This window comes from Scleropages formosus, chromosome 21 (genome assembly GCF_900964775.1).
Source record: "Scleropages formosus chromosome 21, fSclFor1.1, whole genome shotgun sequence".
NCBI classification, from domain to species: Eukaryota; Metazoa; Chordata; class Actinopteri; order Osteoglossiformes; family Osteoglossidae; genus Scleropages; species Scleropages formosus.
The window spans coordinates 12,306,128-12,323,998 of NC_041826.1; the positions used below are offsets into that span (position 1 = coordinate 12,306,128).

The 17,871-nt window shown below is 51.1% G+C and overlaps 2 protein-coding genes across 2 annotated transcripts; one reads left to right on the forward strand and one right to left on the reverse strand.

Annotated features, from left to right (window-relative positions):
• The first annotated feature begins 505 nt into the window (after window positions 1–505).
• eif1 (eukaryotic translation initiation factor 1) lies at window positions 506–2,185 on the forward strand. The gene is made up of 4 exons (XM_018726193.1): window positions 506–686; window positions 1,414–1,577; window positions 1,671–1,772; window positions 1,866–2,185. Exons 1-4 carry the CDS (start codon window positions 656–658, stop codon window positions 1,908–1,910), a joined length of 342 nt encoding a protein of 113 aa, XP_018581709.1. The 5' UTR covers window positions 506–655; the 3' UTR covers window positions 1,911–2,185.
• A 2,580-nt stretch (window positions 2,186–4,765) lies between these two features.
• Window positions 4,766–9,045, reverse strand: LOC108918680 (brorin). Its single transcript, XM_029247142.1, has 3 exons — window positions 8,576–9,045; window positions 7,538–7,667; window positions 4,766–6,292 (listed from the first exon to the last, which is right to left on the reverse strand). The coding sequence occupies exons 1-3, from the start codon at window positions 8,927–8,929 to the stop codon at window positions 6,081–6,083; spliced, it is 696 nt and encodes a 231-aa protein (XP_029102975.1). The 5' UTR covers window positions 8,930–9,045; the 3' UTR covers window positions 4,766–6,080.
• Window positions 9,046–17,871: the final 8,826 nt, after the last annotated feature.

Below are 17,871 nucleotides of genomic sequence, written 5' to 3' on the forward strand. Positions count from 1 at the left end.
TGGACATGAATTTGGAAATAAGCTAAAATATCCTGTCTTGATATCCTGAATTTAGATACGTCGGTAGAAATGACGAGATGTAAAATGAGGGGTTTCACTGTGATTTGTCTGTATTTAAAAATCACAAAATTAATTTATTCATTTGGGTTAAACGCTGTAGTAAGGATTTGAACAAGTTCTATCTTTAACTAAACAATATCTCAAAATGTGGCGAATTTCAGGACTGGACACTATCTTAGCATACAGCCAATAAAGTAATATCCTTTGTTACATGTTTAGAAAAATACTGTTTTGTTTACAAAACACAAGCTACGTTCACCGCCTCTTCAAAACTCACAGACCACCAAGAAAAAATCCCTGCTTAACAAAGGGAAACGACTACAATCTGAACGTCTAGAGTGACGTCATTCGTATGTCACCGCCCCGTTCGCCCATGTTGTGCCTACGGAAGAACGCAGCCACGTGACTCATGTCGTCGGCCGCGAGGCGCTGCGGATATAAAAGCGCGGTCTCGAAGGGTGTGCTAGAAACGCCATTTTGTGCAGAGCATAAGCGAGTGTACGGTGAAAGACTCGGGATCGCGCGTATATAACGACATTGAATTCCAGTCGCTGGACGGCCCGTTATCTTCCAGAAGGAAAAAGAATCTTATCGTATGTCCGCTATCCAGAACCTCCAAACTTTCGGTAAGATATTTGTATATAATCTTGTCTTGTTCGACGTTGGTCGGTAGCCTAACCAAAATGGGGGAAGGGTTATGTAGTAGGCGCCATTATTTTGAAGTATTTGTTTTACTTGTATAAGTCTGATGCTAACTGTCGCTTATCGGTAGTAACTGATCTGATGTGATGGTTTTTTTTTTTTTATATTTATGTCGACAGTTACATGATGATCATCATGGCCGAGATCGTAGAGATCTGCCTCTTAATCACTGTGTAATATTAAACTACGTAAGAGCATTTCTACTTGTAGTACAATTATTGATATAAAATTGTACGCTTATTTATAATAGTTTCTCATCGACTGTCTTAGCCGCTTGGAGGAAGTGACGTAGACGTTTTGCAATAGTTGGCCCACTAATTGGCAGGACGACTCGGGCAGCCAGCCAATAGCTGTGCTCTGTGCGTGACTTCCCTGCTTGGCTGGATACAGCCGTCCGTTCAGTACGCATGCGTGTCACCGTGTACGATACAGACGAGGGCGCTCTTGCTGTCTGGATCCTATACTGCATCGTGGAAATGTTTGCCGCTACATTTTGGGAATCAGCCTCAGTGTTTGAAATTCTTGTAACTGGACACCCTCTGCTACCTGTACCTTTTTCAACAATGGTACACAATCAGCTAGTACTATTAGTCTAATGTGTTGATACCTTGCACTTATAGAGCATGCATGTAACTTTTTGTTCTGCTTCAGACCCTTTTGCTGATGCAACGAAGGGTGATGATCGTCTCCCGGCTGGGACAGAAGACTACATCCACATAAGGATTCAGCAGCGGAACGGCAGGAAGACTCTGACTACCGTTCAAGGAATTGCAGATGATTATGACAAAAAGAAACTAGTTAAGGCTTTCAAAAAGGTAGGTGCATGAATACTTTCACTCTGATTCAGTGACACTTTACATCTATTTACTGTAGAAAATGAGAAATTGAGTGGTCTGTACATTCAACAGAAATTTGCCTGCAACGGGACAGTTATTGAACACCCAGAGTATGGTGAAGTGATCCAGCTGCAGGGTGACCAGCGGAAAAATATTTGCCAGTTCCTGACAGAGGTATGGATATTTTGTAGTGTCAGCAGTAGTGGTTGCTCTAAACTGTGTATAAATGATTCCCTGGTCTAATTTGTGACCTGTGCCTTTTCACAGATTGGCTTGGCAAAGGAGGAGCAGCTGAAGGTTCATGGATTCTAAATGCAATGGTTACCTCCTGTCCCTTAACTAATACTTGATGTGTTGCTTCCCCTGCACGCTTATAATGATGGCTTCTGAATGGAAAGACTTAACTTGCTACCCTCTGAGCAGGGTAGTGATCCAATTTGTATATGGACAGATGGCCTGTGTGATCAACTAATGATGCAAGAGGAACTACAGTTTTAATTTACCTTCTGGTCACCTTTGTATGCTGCTTTTAAAGCACTATTCCATATCTGTTTTTGTACAATGTTTCAATAAACTAGTAGATAACATTTTGCATAATGTCCCTTTTTTGCTAATTCACAGTAATTGGCATAATTTGAGGTTAGCTGAAATGAGTTTCCATTTTTAGTACAGGAATGGCTGCAGGATTTTAATTTAGGACTTTCTGGCATCTATCGTGGCACCACTTATCACTTTGAAGTAGATCTAATGATCCATTTAATATCTTGACATGATTACTTAATGTAACTCCACTTGACACACTTAAGTGTGACTTGTTACATGCATTTCTTTTGCTTGAGGCCCTTTGCAATGAACTGACTTATAGTCAACATGGTCAACTTAATGCTGTTGACCTTTTAAACTATTTGCATAGTAGATGACCTTAGCCTGGTCGTTAGACCTCTGCTCATAGTCCCATCTCCCTTAAGAATAATTGCAGTCATCAGTTGTGAATTGCTAGCATATCATATTAGTGCTTCCCACTGATCTGGGGTCTGGAGCTTGTCTCCACTTGAATTCAAGTGGGTTTTTTTTTTTTTTTTTTTTTTTTTTTTTGGAATCAGCCCTGCCTAGACTTCCAGCTCTGTTAACAGCATAGTTCTCACTAGAACAGATGAGCATAAAATAATGCTATTCTTGGGGGATTTGTTAGTGAAGGTACAGTCTTAAATTGTGATAACAGGTGCCTTGTATGTAAAGCTATATTGGGTAAATATTGAATTTTACATCTTTTGGTGTAGATGTTCCTGGTTTAGACTTTGATGCCATGAGACACTGAGGTAAGGAGTTCACAGATCTGGTGGTAGGGGATGCAGGTTTAACACAATTCTTGAAAGAAGGCTGATGAGTGAAGGGTGGAGACAAATGGCACAAAAGAGAAGTCTAGGGTTAATAGCTTCTAAAATATTTGCCTCAGCTGGTAAGTGTTTTGGCCCAGAATGTCATTGGGTGTTGATGTTGTCCATCATTAGTAGAAGTTGATTTGGTGAAGGGGAAAATGAAAACAAGTGATTAAAATACAAGGAATTCATAGTAATGCAGTGAACTGCAGATTCTGCCTTGGACATGTTAAATAGCATAGGTATATCACTGCAGCCTTTTAGTAAAAACAGAACCCTGGAAAAAAGCTCTCAAAAGGTTTTTGTGGCACAGCATCCCCCAGCTCATGTGTATCAATGTCTGTTAATGTAAAGCACACATTGTATTCTGAGATGTATGTTGCTTTGGAGAAAAGCGTTAAATGAACAAATGTAAATGTGCTTTGTCCACCTGAAAGGGACCCTTCATAGCTGTGGTACTATCTTTGTCAGTGATGTAGCTGTTAGAGGTAATGACTGTAACCCGGTGGCTGTCTGTTGAAACCCTGCCCCTTCCACTGCTGTATTGACCTGCAGTAATGAGTAAGCATTTAACCTTAGCTACCATCTTATTAAATACTTAACCCCCACTAAGCTGCCTGCTCAGTGCAGGTACCAGTGGTCTGGAGCCTGTCCTAGAAGCACAGGGTACACCTTGCACAGGGTTTATCTATGTATCTTACTCTTTTCACCATGGTAAATTAGAAAGTTAGGTTTGTACACTGAGCTACTTGCACTGCTCTGCCCATTTGAACAGCAAGGTAATTTGTACTGTATGAGTGCAGGGTGTTACCCTGGTAAAGGGCACTACAGTAGGAGGTAGGATTCAAACCTAAGACCTAGTTTCAAGGCAACAGTTCTAACCACTGTGCCACCTGCTGCCCAGAATTCCAGCATCTAGGTGCCAGTCCAGCTGAACCTGGTTTTAGCGACTTTGATTTTATCAGGTTTAGTTATGCTTGGGAGGACAGTCTGTGTATCAAAAGTTTTGGATATGTTTTTAAGACCTGCATTCAGCACACTGGACAACAGCAGGACCATTCAAATGGATTTTTGTCTTTAACAGTGGAAGAGCGACTAGAAGCTGAAATTCCCCAATAATTACAGTATATTTTAAATGGTGGAATTACAGCAGGCATTCCATCATTGTCCCATAGTAGTACATCATATACAGTTTATCCTCTGTAGGGCAGTATGCTAAATCCAAACATTTGTCCATCACTGGGCTACTCCCTACAATTGAGCTTAAACATGATCATTATCATGACTATTAATATTAACATTTAGCAGGCTGCAGCAGAAATATGATGACCCTCCGACTGCTACAGTAGCAGAAAGGTGGGCTGTGCCAAAATACCCTTGTGTTTCTCAGCCACAAATATCCTAGCACTTTTACAGGAGCACTTTTAATGCCAGCAATAATGAAACTCCCATCTCCCCCCCAAACAAGCAAAGTTAAAACACCAATTTTATTTATTCTGATTTTAATATGCAGGGAAGTGAAAATGTGACAAAAGTATAAGGTGAAATGCCATGAATATCATCTGGGGCTGACCAGTAACAACAACTTATTAAGTGGGTACAAGACTGCTCTCACTGTAGTCACTTCATAAGGAGTTCATAAGCATGTTAACAGTAATTATAATAATAATGGCAAACACATTTTCAGAACCGCCTGTCCCATACGGGGTTGCGGGGAACCGGAGCCTACCTGGTAACACAGGGCGTAAGGCCGGAGGGGGAGGGGACACACCCAGGACGGGACGCCAGTCCATCGTAAGGCACCCCAAGCGGGATTCGAACTCCAGACCCACCGGAGAGTAGGACCTGGTCCAACCCACTGCACCACCACACCCCCTAATGGCAAACAGCAACACCCTAAACTAACAATCAGTTTGTACACATTTTTTTGTTGTGCTCAGTGTAACAGGAACATCATTACAGTGTTTACATTCCATTCGTACACCTCGCCGCCTTTTTATCACCATGGAACAAACGTAGAGAAAAAAGGCATCCTTCCTGCCCGTGTACACGTTTACCCTGTACGAGAGTACCTGTCCACATTTACCTTTCTGATGGACACTTTCCCCCATAGGCTGCTGGATGTCCTCCAGCTCTGCGAAGGACTTCAACATGTTTTCTGACAAAACTATGATGCTGCTGCAATTGTGACCTTGTGTTCCTGCCCAAAATGGAGGTAAAGGTACAGAAAATACAATATGAATTGTTCACCTGTGATGAGCAGTTTTTACTTTGCTCCTGTTTGGCATGAGAAAAAACAGGTACTGCGGTCTTAAGGCCAAGTAACACTAATCTCTGCCCTGTGTGAGGACAAAGACTTAAGAAATAATAAAAAATGAATATTTCTCATCTTTGATCATTTCAGAAATTCACCTGTCTATTCTAGTTTATGAAAGGTGGGAAATCCACACTAAGCTTCAAAATACAGCTGGTGTGTGTCAATGGTGTTGTCAAAGGTTACAATACACACTTTGTTTTGCATAGATGCCACACAGTTAGTTCCCAGTTACATCACTGATGCACTTATGCTAACTGTCAAATGACGAACGTACAAGGACACCTGGAGCAACACGTAGGGACAAAATTCTGAAACTCCTTGAGGGACTCAAGGTTCTTCAAAGTCGGAAAAAATGACGGCATGTGACACGACACGCAAAGCGCAGCAGGACTGGAACGGAAATGACTTTCCACACAGGTGACGACATCCACGCGGTGAGTCTGGCATCAGCTACATGCTGACCGACAGGGCTGTGCCTTGACTGCACAAGGGCAGCTATGCAAATGACGCGGGCGTCCTGCTTCCGAGAACAGTTTCTCTGCGCCGTTGCGCACAGCAGCAAGGCTTGCAGTGTCCGGCCAAAGCCTGCTGTGTTGCTGTCTGTTCTGCGTGTTGAACCCGAAACGGGGATGGCAGCACATATGGGTTTGAGGCAGGTGGGGGGCGGGGGAAGAGAGGGGTGTACTCTTGCACCTGTCGCCAAAAGAGGTGCACAAAGCAAACAAACAACTTCCTTCACCCAGTGACACCAAGGCCAGAGGAAGGGGGCTCCAGCCACCACCCTGCTCACGGAATGGTCTCCAGCCTGGGTTCGAGCTGCCGCTCCGTCTGCTCAGGTGTCGCGCCGCTGCCGCTCCTGCGCTCCTGGACCTCGCAGGTGGCCTGATGGTGCATCTCCCACGTGCCCTCCTTGTAGGAGCAGTAGCACACCTGGTGCTCGTCCACCTGCACCCTCACGCCGGCTGGAATCACCGTGTTTCCCACGAAGCAGTTGGGCCCTCGGAGAAGGAGAGCAGTAGCCCTCAGACATTGTGTGCGTTTCTGTGCATTTATCATATGCTATATAATTGGACACTTGTTTTTGCTCTGTGTGTGTACTGTGTCCGTATGTATGTCAGACAGTGTGTGGAGCACCAGAGTCACACCCAACTTCCCTCTTGCTCACTTATCCTTCATTTTGCCCACAACTTTTGAAGTCTCAGCACCATCTGCATCACTTTTTGGATTCAGTTATCTGTAAACGTCTAAAATATGGTACATTGTTTAGTATCCAAGACAAATGCCATAAGAGCACTTGGGAAATTATTAAAAAGTGGATTATTTGGCTATTTGTCTATGTGGTGTACAAAATGTGTATGTAACGCATCACACGTGCTCAGATTCTACAAGTTAGAAACAAAGTCATTGATCCATTCAGGGCCACAAATAGAGTCATTGATCTACACAGAAGCACAGGGTGGACTGCAGGCCATGTGTACATGTACATGTGACTGCTCTTGCGTGTCATATTTATTCTGCTTCAAGAGTCTTTATTAACGCTCCTATGACAGTGATGTACATTATACCTTTTTCAATTATATTTGAGTTTCCACAGTTTGAGGGTATTAGTTATAACTGTATATCAGTTATTACACTGAGATTCTAAGCACCATGTTCTGCCAATCACTTAACAACGACATGCCACGGTGGACTAGACCTGCTTATGTGAACTGGGACATCAGTTTATTGGCATTTAACGACCATGTTATAAATAGCTGTAAATTGACTTTAAAGTCTTTTTTAAATTACAATGCCCAACTGCAGGAGGGGCGGAGGGGTAACTGGTACTTGGACCCCCAGAGGTTTTTTGACACTTGCCTTTTGGTTGGGAGTTTTTTTGTTGCCTTCCTGCATGGCCAATTGGCTTACTTTTAGCTTTAATAATTAATATGGTCACTAAAGTATAGTCAATCTTTTATTTGTATTATGTCTCTCATCCTTTGTTCAGTGCTCTGTCACAGCTCAGTCTAAAAATACACTGAACTGAACTGAATTCCGCCCCACCCCCCCCACCCCCACTATACACCACACACATATCTTGTTTGTCATATGAAAGTAAATGTAAGTAAACATTTCCCTTGGATTTACAGTACATGTACATTTCCTTTGCAGCCATTTTAGTCCAAAGAATCTTTCGGAATATTATGTGCCGTTACTCGTATTCACCAGTATGTACTCCTACATGTGCAAACACTGAGATTTACCAGTTTTGCAGATGGGGCAGCACTGGTGCGGCACGTATGTTGGGTTGACGCAGTGCAGCCCGGGACACTCGGCCACGGTGCAGTAAACTTCCATGTTATACCCACACCTGCACTTCTCACATGGGGACAGCTGCGTGGGACAGGGAACAGCGTGAGGCGAACTGGCCCAATTCGCTCCTTCTGCTCGACAAAAACTCTTCGTTACCACTGGTTTCATTGGGAGACACAATGTGTTCCTGAGACACAAAACACCTACTGATCTCGACTGCCAAAATATGACACATTCCTGCTTAGATCTGTAAATGTTACATTTGTGTACGTGCAGCTCTACGCTCGTTAAGTAGCTGGCGCGCGCCGCTTGTTCCGAAGAATTTTTTTTGTTTTTTAAATAACGGCAATTTTCGGAAGACTTTTACATTGCCTTGGGTTTCTGCTCTACAAAGAGATTTCCAAGCAGTTCTCCTATAAACACGTACATAATGCTGTATAATCATTCTACCGAAGCTTCTCTCCGAGTCCAAAAGCGCCAGTGTAAGCTACTTAAAATTGTTGACCGATTTGTACAGCGGGCAATTTTCTCTCCTACTTATATTTGTGCCCAAGTTCTACTCTGTCGACGTGCTTCAACACAAATACGTCTGTGGAAATTAACTAATAAAAAGACGTGAACAAATACAACGTTATTAATCGTAGGTCGCTGCCACACGAATACGTGCAAACATATCTCTCACACACACACACACACACACACACGCGCCATCTGAAACCGCTTGTTCCATACGGGCTCGCGGGGAGCCGGAGCCTAAGCCGGCAACACAGGGCGAGAGGCTGGAGGGGGAGGGGACACAACCAGGACGGGACGCCAATCCATCGCAAGACACCCCAAGGCGGGACTCGAACCCCAAACCCACCGGAGAGCAGCACCGGGTCAAACCCACTGCGCCACCAAACTCCCCCAACATGTATGTATCTATTTTTACTGAAATTAATGTCACAACTCCAGCCCTGCTCACCACGGCTAATTTTTGCTCGTCTTACCCAGAATTCCTCAAGCACTTTGTACGTCTTGCCCTTGTGCACGCACACCCTGCTGAACGCCTCGCACACGGGGCAGCAGGACCTGTATGTGACGCGCGTGCACCTGGGGTGGATGCGCGGGCACCGGGGCCTCGCGCACACCGGCCCGTCCGCGGTGCACGTGCACGGGCAGCGCACGGCACTTGGGTAGTACACGTCCCCGATGCTGTAGACGAAGCCCAGATGGTCGAGGCACCACCTGCCCCGGTAATCCCCGAAGTCGTACTCGGCGTCGCTCCTCGACGAATATTCCGCGCACGCGACAGTGGCCAGAGCGGCCAACGCGAGGGCGAGGGGCGCGCCGCACGCGCTCATCCTCGCTCGCCTCACCTGCGCGAGTTCAGCTCATTTGCATACAAGGTGTCGCGTCTCCACTTTGCGAGCACATTGAGAATGAGCAGCTTTGCGCGTTTCAGCAGCTCCTGATAGCCCCTCCCCTTGCCCTCCGACTGCCCCTCCCCCCACCTCGCACCCGGACTCTTGCTGGAGGCAACATTATGTAAAGAAGCGCGTCACTTGCGCACGACGGACGGGTGGCGCTTCGCTCGGTCATTACGCAGCGGAGCGCAGGATGCAAACAGAGTTTGTAGCAGAACCGGGGCAAGTTGCACGTGCCGAGGGACATTTACACCGCAGGTTGCAATACTTGTACTTTGAAGGGAAAGACGGAAATCTGACCTTTCTTCCCCATTGCCCCCCCCGTCGTGTGTTCTTTTTTATTTTTCATGATTATGTGTCACACTACAGTTTTCAGGGTCTTAACCTTTAGTACGTTGTGAAGGACCGCGTGGTCCGTGGAAGTGAAGGACATTTATTGACGGGTCTAATAAAACGAAAAGCTTTTTATTTTTTACACAAACAGTGTTTTACCCATTTTTTCACGTACCCTTGGGATTTCGACCAGGAAAAGGTATTGATGTAAAAAAGGATGAGTTGGCTGTGTACAAACGAACGTGCTCACTTCACTGGAACAGTCACACATTATCATCATCCTTATTTTATTTAATTTTATTTGTAGGCAGGTAGGGGGTGCGGTGGTGCAGTGGGTTGGACCGGGTCCTGCTCTCTAGTGGGTCTGGGGTTCGAGTCCTGCTTGGGGTGCCTTGTGACGGACTGGCGTCCCATCCTGGGTGTGTCCCCTCCCCCTCCGGCCTTACGCCCTGTGTTGCCGGGTAGGCTCTAGCTCCCTGTGACCCCATCTGGGACGAGCGGTTCAGAAAATGTGTGTGTGTGTGTGTATTAAGGTATGTGTTCATAGGCTATGCATATGTATGCACTTTAGCCATGTTTTCAATGATAAATTCAATTTGTGTGTGTGTGCCTAAAAGAATAGTTTCAGTGTTATTGACTGCATGATCCAAGTACTGTAAATACTGTATGCAAGTCCCTATCATTTACTGAAAGGCTGAGAGTCGCTGTGAACTGTGTTCAACCTCCTTTGCGCTCCTAAAGAACATGTTTGAAAGGGCATCCCTCCAGTAGCGCCCGTAGATGTGACATTCAAATAGCAAATGCACAGATAATCATAGCAGATGGTGTGGGACTCAATAATTTTTGGGGACAGCTTGTACTATAATGGTTAGAGCTGCTGCCATTGGACCCAGAGTTCGAATCCCACTTGCAGCTGGTACTTACCCTAAATTGCTCCAGTAAACTTACCCAGCTGTATAAATGGGTAAATCATAATTAGTAGTTTAACATTGTAAGTCGCCTTGGGGAAAAGTGTCAGCCAAATGAATAAATGACAATTTTTGGATCTGTCAGGAGGTCAGTGTGGAAGGGATTAGGCAGCTTTGGGGGACACTGGAAGCTCATTCCACCACACTGGAACCAAAATTGGGAACATTTCCGTGTATAAGTGTACTGGACAGCTGGTAGTGTAGTAGTTAGAGCTGCTGCCTTTGCATCCAAAGGTTGCCAGTCTGAATCTCACCTACTACCCTTGAGCAAAGTACAGTAGTTACCCTGAATTGCTCCAGTAAAATTACCCAGCTGTACAAATGGGTAATCTTCCTCAAATTGGGAAAATGTGTTCACAGGGCTGGAGAAATCACATTCAGCAGTAAAAGACAGTAAAATAATAGTGGACAAGTTTACAGAATTGCGTTTAAAAGGTTTGTTATAGCCTTCTGTGAACACTTTTCGTAATAATACCATTTGCCCTCTTTTCAGTAAAGTGATTTAAATAATTCACCAAAATCAGCCCCCCTAAGAAGGATGTGAACTTGTATGAACAGTGTGGAGGTATTGGTGTTGTCCGTTAGGGGGCGGTGCTCTCCCCAGTGAGTATCTGGCAACTTCCCTACCAGCCACCTTCACCATAAAACTGAGTCGTTTATCCTTTTACATGGGGTATTCCTGTGGGGGGGCGTGGTGACACAGTGGGTTGGCCCGGGTCCTACTCTCTGGTGGGTCTGGGGTTCGATTCCCCCTTGGGGTGCCTTGCGACGGACTGGCGTCCTGTCCTGGGTGTGTCCCCTCCCCCTCCAGCCCTACGCCCTGTGGCCCTGTATTGGCGGGCTAGGCTCCGGTTCCCCACGACCCCGTATGGGACATGCGGTTCAGAAAATGTGTGTGTGTGTGTGTGTTCCTGTGGGGGCTTGGGGGGTTCAACAACATAACATTTAAATGACCTAACATGCACAAACTACTGTAGCGACATTGCTACAATTTCAGTAATTAATAGAAGTAATGTTGCTATTGTAATGATATGAAAAAAACATAAGATATAAATAACAATATACATAACTTTTGGGGGGGTGCGGTGGCGCAGTGGGTTGGGCCGCAGTCCTGCTGTCCGGTGGGTCTGGGGTTCGAGTCCCGCTTGGGGTACCTTGCGACGGACTGGCGTCCCGTCCTGGGTGTGTCCCCTCCCCCTCCGGCCTTACGCCCTGTGTTGCCGGGTAGGCTCCGGTTCCCCGTGACCCCGTATGGGACAAGCGGTTCTGAAAATGTGTGTGTGTGTGTGTGTGTGTGTGTGTACATAACTTTTGTACTCCTATACCGCCATAAAGTGATATGGTGCTTGTGTATTTATGTAGGAAAGCAGGTGAGAATGCTGATGCATCTCACCTCCATTCAGAAGTCCAGGAGCCCAGAGCTCAGTGTAAGAACCGCAGCTGCTCTTGATCGCTGCATGGAAGTTTCTGTCTATGTCTCATCTTCCTTGCAGCCCAGGTCTCCCTGAGAGTTAGTAGTTAGGAGTTAGGGGTTAGTGGTTATGAGTTAGGGATTAGTGGGTATGAGTTAGGAGCTAGAGATAAGGGTGAGGGTTATGAGTTAGAGGTTATGGATTACGGTTATGAGTTAGGGCTTCAGGATTAGAGTTAGGGTTATGAATTACGTATTGGGATTGGAGATATGGTTAGGGTTGGAGATCAGGGTAGGGCTGGAGCTAGGATTAGGGTTTGGGCTAGGGTAAGTGCTGGAGCCCGGCTAAGGGTTTCAGCTTTTTGCGGGGCCGGCGCTGTGGCTTGCGCTGCAGCGGGAGTTCAGCTAGGAGCTACGGTTCGGGCTGGAGCTAGGATTAGGGTTTGGGCTAGGGTAAGTGCTGGAGCCCGGCTAAGGGTTTCAGCTTTTTGCGGGGCCGGCGCTGTGGCTTGCGCTGCAGCCGGAGTTCAGCTAGGAGCTACGGTTCGGGCTGGAGGTAGGGTTAAGGCTGGAGCCTGGCCTATGGCTGGAGCTAGGGGTAAGGCTGGAGCTAGGGTTAGGGTTCGGGCTAGGGTAAGTGCTGGAGCCCGGCTAAGGGTTTCAGCTTTTTGCGGGGCCGGCGCTGTGGCTTGCGCTGCAGCCGGAGTTCAGCTGGGAGCTACGGTTCGGGCTGGAGGTAGGGTTAAGGCTGGAGCCTGGCCCATGCATGGAGATAGGGTTAGGGCTGGAGCTAGGGTTAGGGTTTGGGCTAGGGTAAGCGCTGGAGCCCGGCTAAGGGTTTCAGCTTTTTGCGGGGCCGGCTCTGTGGCTTGCGCTGCAGCCGGAGTTCAGCTGGGAGCTACGGTTCGGGCTGGAGGTAGGGTTAAGGCTGGAGCCTGGCCTATGCATGGAGATAGGGTTAGGGCTGGAGCTAGGGTTAGGGTTCGGGCTAGGGTAAGCGCTGGAGCCCGGCTAAGGGTTTCAGCTTTTTGCGGGGCCGGCGCTGTGACTTGTGCAGCAGCCGGAGTTCAGCTGGGAGCTACGGTTCGGGCTGGAGGTAGGGTTAAGGCTGGAGCCTGGCCTATGGCTGGAGATAGGGTTAGGGCTGGAGCTAGGGTTAGGGTTCGGGCTAGGGTAAGCGCTGGAGCCCGGCTAAGGGTTTCAGTTTCTTGCGGGGCCGGCGCTGTGGCTTGCGCTGCAGCCGGAGTTCAGCTGGGAGCTACGGTTCGGGCTGGAGGTAGGGTTAAGGCTGGAGCCTGGCCTATGCATGGAGATAGGGTTAAGGCTGGAGCTAGGGTTAGGGTTCGGGCTAGGGTAAGCGCTGGAGCCCGGCTAAGGGTTTCAGTTTCGTGCGGGGCCAGCGCTGTGGCTTGCGCTGCAGCCGGAGTTCAGCTGGGAGCTACGGTTCGGGCTGGAGGTAGGGTTAAGGCTGGAGCCTGGCCTATGGCTGGAGATAGGGTTAGGGCTGGAGCTAGGGTTAGGGTTCGGGCTAGGGTAAGCGCTGGAGCCCGGCTAAGGGTTTCAGCTTTTTGCGGGGCCGGCGCTGTGGCTTGCGCTGCAGCCGGAGTTCAGCTGGGAGCTACGGTTCGGGCTGGAGGTAGGGTTAAGACTGGAGCCTGGCCCATGCATGGAGATAGGGTTAGGGCTGGAGCTAGGGTTAGGGTTCGGGCTAGGGTAAGTGCTGGAGCCCGGCTAAGGGTTTCAGCTTTTTGCGGGGCCGGCGCTGTGGCTTGCGCTGCAGCCGGAGTTCAGCTGGGAGCTACGGTTCGGGCTGGAGGTAGGGTTAAGGCTGGAGCCTGGCCCATGCATGGAGATAGGGTTAGGGCTGGAGCTAGGGTTAGGGTTCGGGCTAGGGTAAGTGCTGGAGCCCGGCTAAGGGTTTCAGCTTTTTGCGGGGCCGGCGCTGTGGCTTGCGCTGCAGCCGGAGTTCAGCTGGGAGCTACGGTTCGGGCTGGAGGTAGGGTTAAGGCTGGAGCCTGGCCCATGCATGGAGATAGGGTTAGGGCTGGAGCTAGGGTTAGGGTTCGGGCTAGGGTAAGTGCTGGAGCCCGGCTAAGGGTTTCAGCTTTTTGCGGGGCCGGCGCTGTGGCTTGCGCTGCAGCCGGAGTTCAGCTGGGAGCTACGGTTCGGGCTGGAGGTAGGGTTAAGGCTGGAGCCTGGCCTATGGCTGGAGATAGGGTTAGGGCTGGAGCTAGGGTTAGGGTTCGGGCTAGGGTAAGCGCTGGAGCCCGGCTAAGGGTTTCAGTTTCTTGCGGGGCCGGCGCTGTGGCTTGCGCTGCAGCCGGAGTTCAGCTGGGAGCTACGGTTCGGGCTGGAGGTAGGGTTAAGGCTGGAGCCTGGCCTATGGCTGGAGATAGGGTTAGGGCTGGAGCTAGGGTTAGGGTTCGGGCTAGGGTAAGCGCTGGAGCCCGGCTAAGGGTTTCAGTTTCGTGCGGGGCCAGCGCTGTGGCTTGCGCTGCAGCCGGAGTTCAGCTGGGAGCTACGGTTCGGGCTGGAGGTAGGGTTAAGGCTGGAGCCTGGCCTATGGCTGGAGATAGGGTTAGGGCTGGAGCTAGGGTTAGGGTTCGGGCTAGGGTAAGCGCTGGAGCCCGGCTAAGGGTTTCAGCTTTTTGCGGGGCCGGCGCTGTGGCTTGCGCTGCAGCCGGAGTTCAGCTGGGAGCTACGGTTCGGGCTGGAGGTAGGGTTAAGGACTGGAGCCTGGCCAATGCATGGAGATAGGGTTAGGGCTGGAGCTAGGGTTAGGGTTCGGGCTAGGGTAAGTGCTGGAGCCCGGCTAAGGGTTTCAGCTTTTTGCGGGGCCGGCGCTGTGGCTTGCGCTGCAGCCGGAGTTCAGCTGGGAGCTACGGTTCGGGCTGGAGGTAGGGTTAAGGCTGGAGCCTGGCCCATGCATGGAGATAGGGTTAGGGCTGGAGCTAGGGTTAGGGTTCGGGCTAGGGTAAGCGCTGGAGCCCGGCTAAGGGTTTCAGCTTTTTGCGGGGCCGGCGCTGTGGCTTGCGCTGCAGCCGGAGTTCAGCTGGGAGCTACGGTTCGGGCTGGAGGTAGGGTTAAGGCTGGAGCCTGGCCATGCATGGAGATAGGGTTAGGGCTGGAGCTAGGGTTAGGGTTCGGGCTAGGGTAAGTGCTGGAGCCCGGCTAAGGGTTTCAGCTTTTTGCGGGGCCGGCGCTGTGGCTTGCGCTGCAGCCGGAGTTCAGCTGGGAGCTACGGTTCGGGCTGGAGGTAGGGTTAAGGCTGGAGCCTGGCCTATGGCTGGAGATAGGGTTAGGGCTGGAGCTAGGGTTAGGGTTCGGGCTAGGGTAAGCGCTGGAGCCCGGCTAAGGGTTTCAGTTTCTTGCGGGGCCGGCGCTGTGGCTTGCGCTGCAGCCGGAGTTCAGCTGGGAGCTACGGTTCGGGCTGGAGGTAGGGTTAAGGCTGGAGCCTGGCCTATGCATGGAGATAGGGTTAGGGCTGGAGCTAGGGTTAGGGTTCGGGCTAGGGTAAGCGCTGGAGCCCGGCTAAGGGTTTCAGTTTCTTGCGGGGCCGGCGCTGTGGCTTGCGCTGCAGCCGGAGTTCAGCTGGGAGCTACGGTTCGGGCTGGAGGTAGGGTTAAGGCTGGAGCCTGGCCTATGGCATGGAGATAGGGTTAGGGCTGGAGCTAGGGTTAGGGTTCGGGCTAGGGTAAGCGCTGGAGCCCGGCTAAGGGTTTCAGCTTTTTGCGGGGCCGGCGCTGTGGCTTGCGCTGCAGCCGGAGTTCAGCTGGGAGCTACGGTTCGGGCTGGAGGTAGGGTTAAGGCTGGAGCCTGGCCCATGCATGGAGATAGGGTTAGGGCTGGAGCTAGGGTTAGGGTTCGGGCTAGGGTAAGTGCTGGAGCCCGGCTAAGGGTTTCAGCTTTTTGCGGGGCCGGCGCTGTGGCTTGCGCTGCAGCCGGAGTTCAGCTGGGAGCTACGGTTCGGGCTGGAGGTAGGGTTAAGGCTGGAGCCTGGCCTATGCATGGAGATAGGGTTAGGGCTGGAGCTAGGGTTAGGGTTCGGGCTAGGGTAAGCGCTGGAGCCCGGCTAAGGGTTTCAGCTTTTTGCGGGGCCGGCGCTGTGGCTTGCGCTGCAGCCGGAGTTCAGCTGGGAGCTACGGTTCGGGCTGGAGGTAGGGTTAAGGCTGGAGCCTGGCCGATGGCTGGAGATAGGGTTAGGGCTGGAGCTAGGGTTAGGGTTCGGGCTAGGGTAAGCGCTGGAGCCCGGCTAAGGGTTTCAGCTTTTTGCGGGGCCGGCGCTGTGGCTTGCGCTGCAGCCGGAGTTCAGCTGGGAGCTACGGTTCGGGCTGGAGGTAGGGTTAAGGCTGGAGCCTGGCCTATGGCTGGAGATAGGGTTAAGGCTGGAGCTAGGGTTAGGGTTCGGGCTAGGGTAAGTGCTGGAGCCCGGCTAAGGGTTTCAGCTTTTTGCGGGGCCGGCGCTGTGGCTTGCGCTGCAGCCGGAGTTCAGCTGGGAGCTACGGTTCGGGCTGGAGGTAGGGTTAAGGCTGGAGCCTGGCCTATGCATGGAGATAGGGTTAGGGCTGGAGCTAGGGTTAGGGTTCGGGCTAGGGTAAGTGCTGGAGCCCGGCTAAGGGTTTCAGCTTTTTGCGGGGCCGGCGCTGTGGCTTGCGCTGCAGCCGGAGTTCAGCTGGGAGCTACGGTTCGGGCTGGAGGTAGGGTTAAGGCTGGAGCCTGGCCCATGCATGGAGATAGGGTTAGGGCTGGAGCTAGGGTTAGGGTTCGGGCTAGGGTAAGTGCTGGAGCCCGGCTAAGGGTTTCAGCTTTTTGCGGGGCCGGCGCTGTGGCTTGCGCTGCAGCCGGAGTTCAGCTGGGAGCTACGGTTCGGGCTGGAGGTAGGGTTAAGGCTGGAGCCTGGCCTATGCATGGAGATAGGGTTAGGGCTGGAGCTAGGGTTAGGGTTCGGGCTAGGGTAAGTGCTGGAGCCCGGCTAAGGGTTTCAGCTTTTTGCGGGGCCGGCGCTGTGGCTTGCGCTGCAGCCGGAGTTCAGCTGGGAGCTACGGTTCGGGCTGGAGGTAGGGTTAAGGCTGGAGCCTGGCCTATGCTGGAGATAGGGTTAGGGCTGGAGCTAGGGTTAGGGTTCGGGCTAGGGTAAGCGCTGGAGCCCGGCTAAGGGTTTCAGCTTTTTGCGGGGCCGGCGCTGTGGCTTGCGCTGCAGCCGGAGTTCAGCTGGGAGCTACGGTTCGGGCTGGAGGTAGGGTTAAGGCTGGAGCCTGGCCCATGCATGGAGATAGGGTTAGGGCTGGAGCTAGGGTTAGGGTTCGGGCTAGGGTAAGCGCTGGAGCCCGGCTAAGGGTTTCAGCTTTTTGCGGGGCCGGCGCTGTGGCTTGCGCTGCAGCCGGAGTTCAGCTGGGAGCTACGGTTCGGGCTGGAGGTAGGGTTAAGGCTGGAGCCTGGCCTATGGCATGGAGATAGGGTTAGGGCTGGAGCTAGGGTTAGGGTTCGGGCTAGGGTAAGCGCTGGAGCCCGGCTAAGGGTTTCAGCTTTTTGCGGGGCCGGCGCTGTGGCTTGCGCTGCAGCCGGAGTTCAGCTGGGAGCTACGGTTCGGGCTGGAGGTAGGGTTAAGGCTGGAGCCTGGCCTATGGCTGGAGATAGGGTTAGGGCTGGAGCTAGGGTTAGGGTTCGGGCTAGGGTAAGCGCTGGAGCCCGGCTAAGGGTTTCAGCTTTTTGCGGGGCCGGCGCTGTGGCTTGCGCTGCAGCCGGAGTTCAGCTGGGAGCTACGGTTCGGGCTGGAGGTAGGGTTAAGGCTGGAGCCTGGCCCATGCATGGAGATAGGGTTAGGGCTGGAGCTAGGGTTAGGGTTCGGGCTAGGGTAAGTGCTGGAGCCCGGCTAAGGGTTTCAGCTTTTTGCGGGGCCGGCGCTGTGGCTTGCGCTGCAGCCGGAGTTCAGCTGGGAGCTACGGTTCGGGCTGGAGGTAGGGTTAAGGCTGGAGCCTGGCCTATGGCTGGAGATAGGGTTAGGGCTGGAGCTAGGGTTAGGGTTCGGGCTAGGGTAAGCGCTGGAGCCCGGCTAAGGGTTTCAGCTTTTTGCGGGGCCGGCGCTGTGGCTTGCGCTGCAGCCGGAGTTCAGCTGGGAGCTACGGTTCGGGCTGGAGGTAGGGTTAAGGCTGGAGCCTGGCCTATGC

Excerpts from the sequence above, each read along its gene's own strand:
- eif1 (XM_018726193.1), top strand. The coding sequence starts at position 656 with ATGTCCGCTATCCAGAACCTCCAAACTTTCG. Across the intron at positions 687-1,413 it reads CCAGAACCTCCAAACTTTCG|ACCCTTTTGCTGATGCAACG; the intron begins GTAAGATATTTG and ends GTTCTGCTTCAG. Across the intron at positions 1,773-1,865 it reads TTTGCCAGTTCCTGACAGAG|ATTGGCTTGGCAAAGGAGGA; the intron begins GTATGGATATTT and ends GCCTTTTCACAG.
- LOC108918680 (XM_029247142.1), bottom strand. The coding sequence starts at position 8,929 with ATGAGCGCGTGCGGCGCGCCCCTCGCCCTCGCGTTGGCCGCTCTGGCC. Across the intron at positions 7,668-8,575 it reads AAGTGCTTGAGGAATTCTGG|CTGTCCCCATGTGAGAAGTG; the intron begins GTAAGACGAGCA and ends TGTCCCACGCAG. Across the intron at positions 6,293-7,537 it reads CTGCCCCATCTGCAAAACTG|GGCCCAACTGCTTCGTGGGA; the intron begins GTAAATCTCAGT and ends TCCTTCTCCGAG.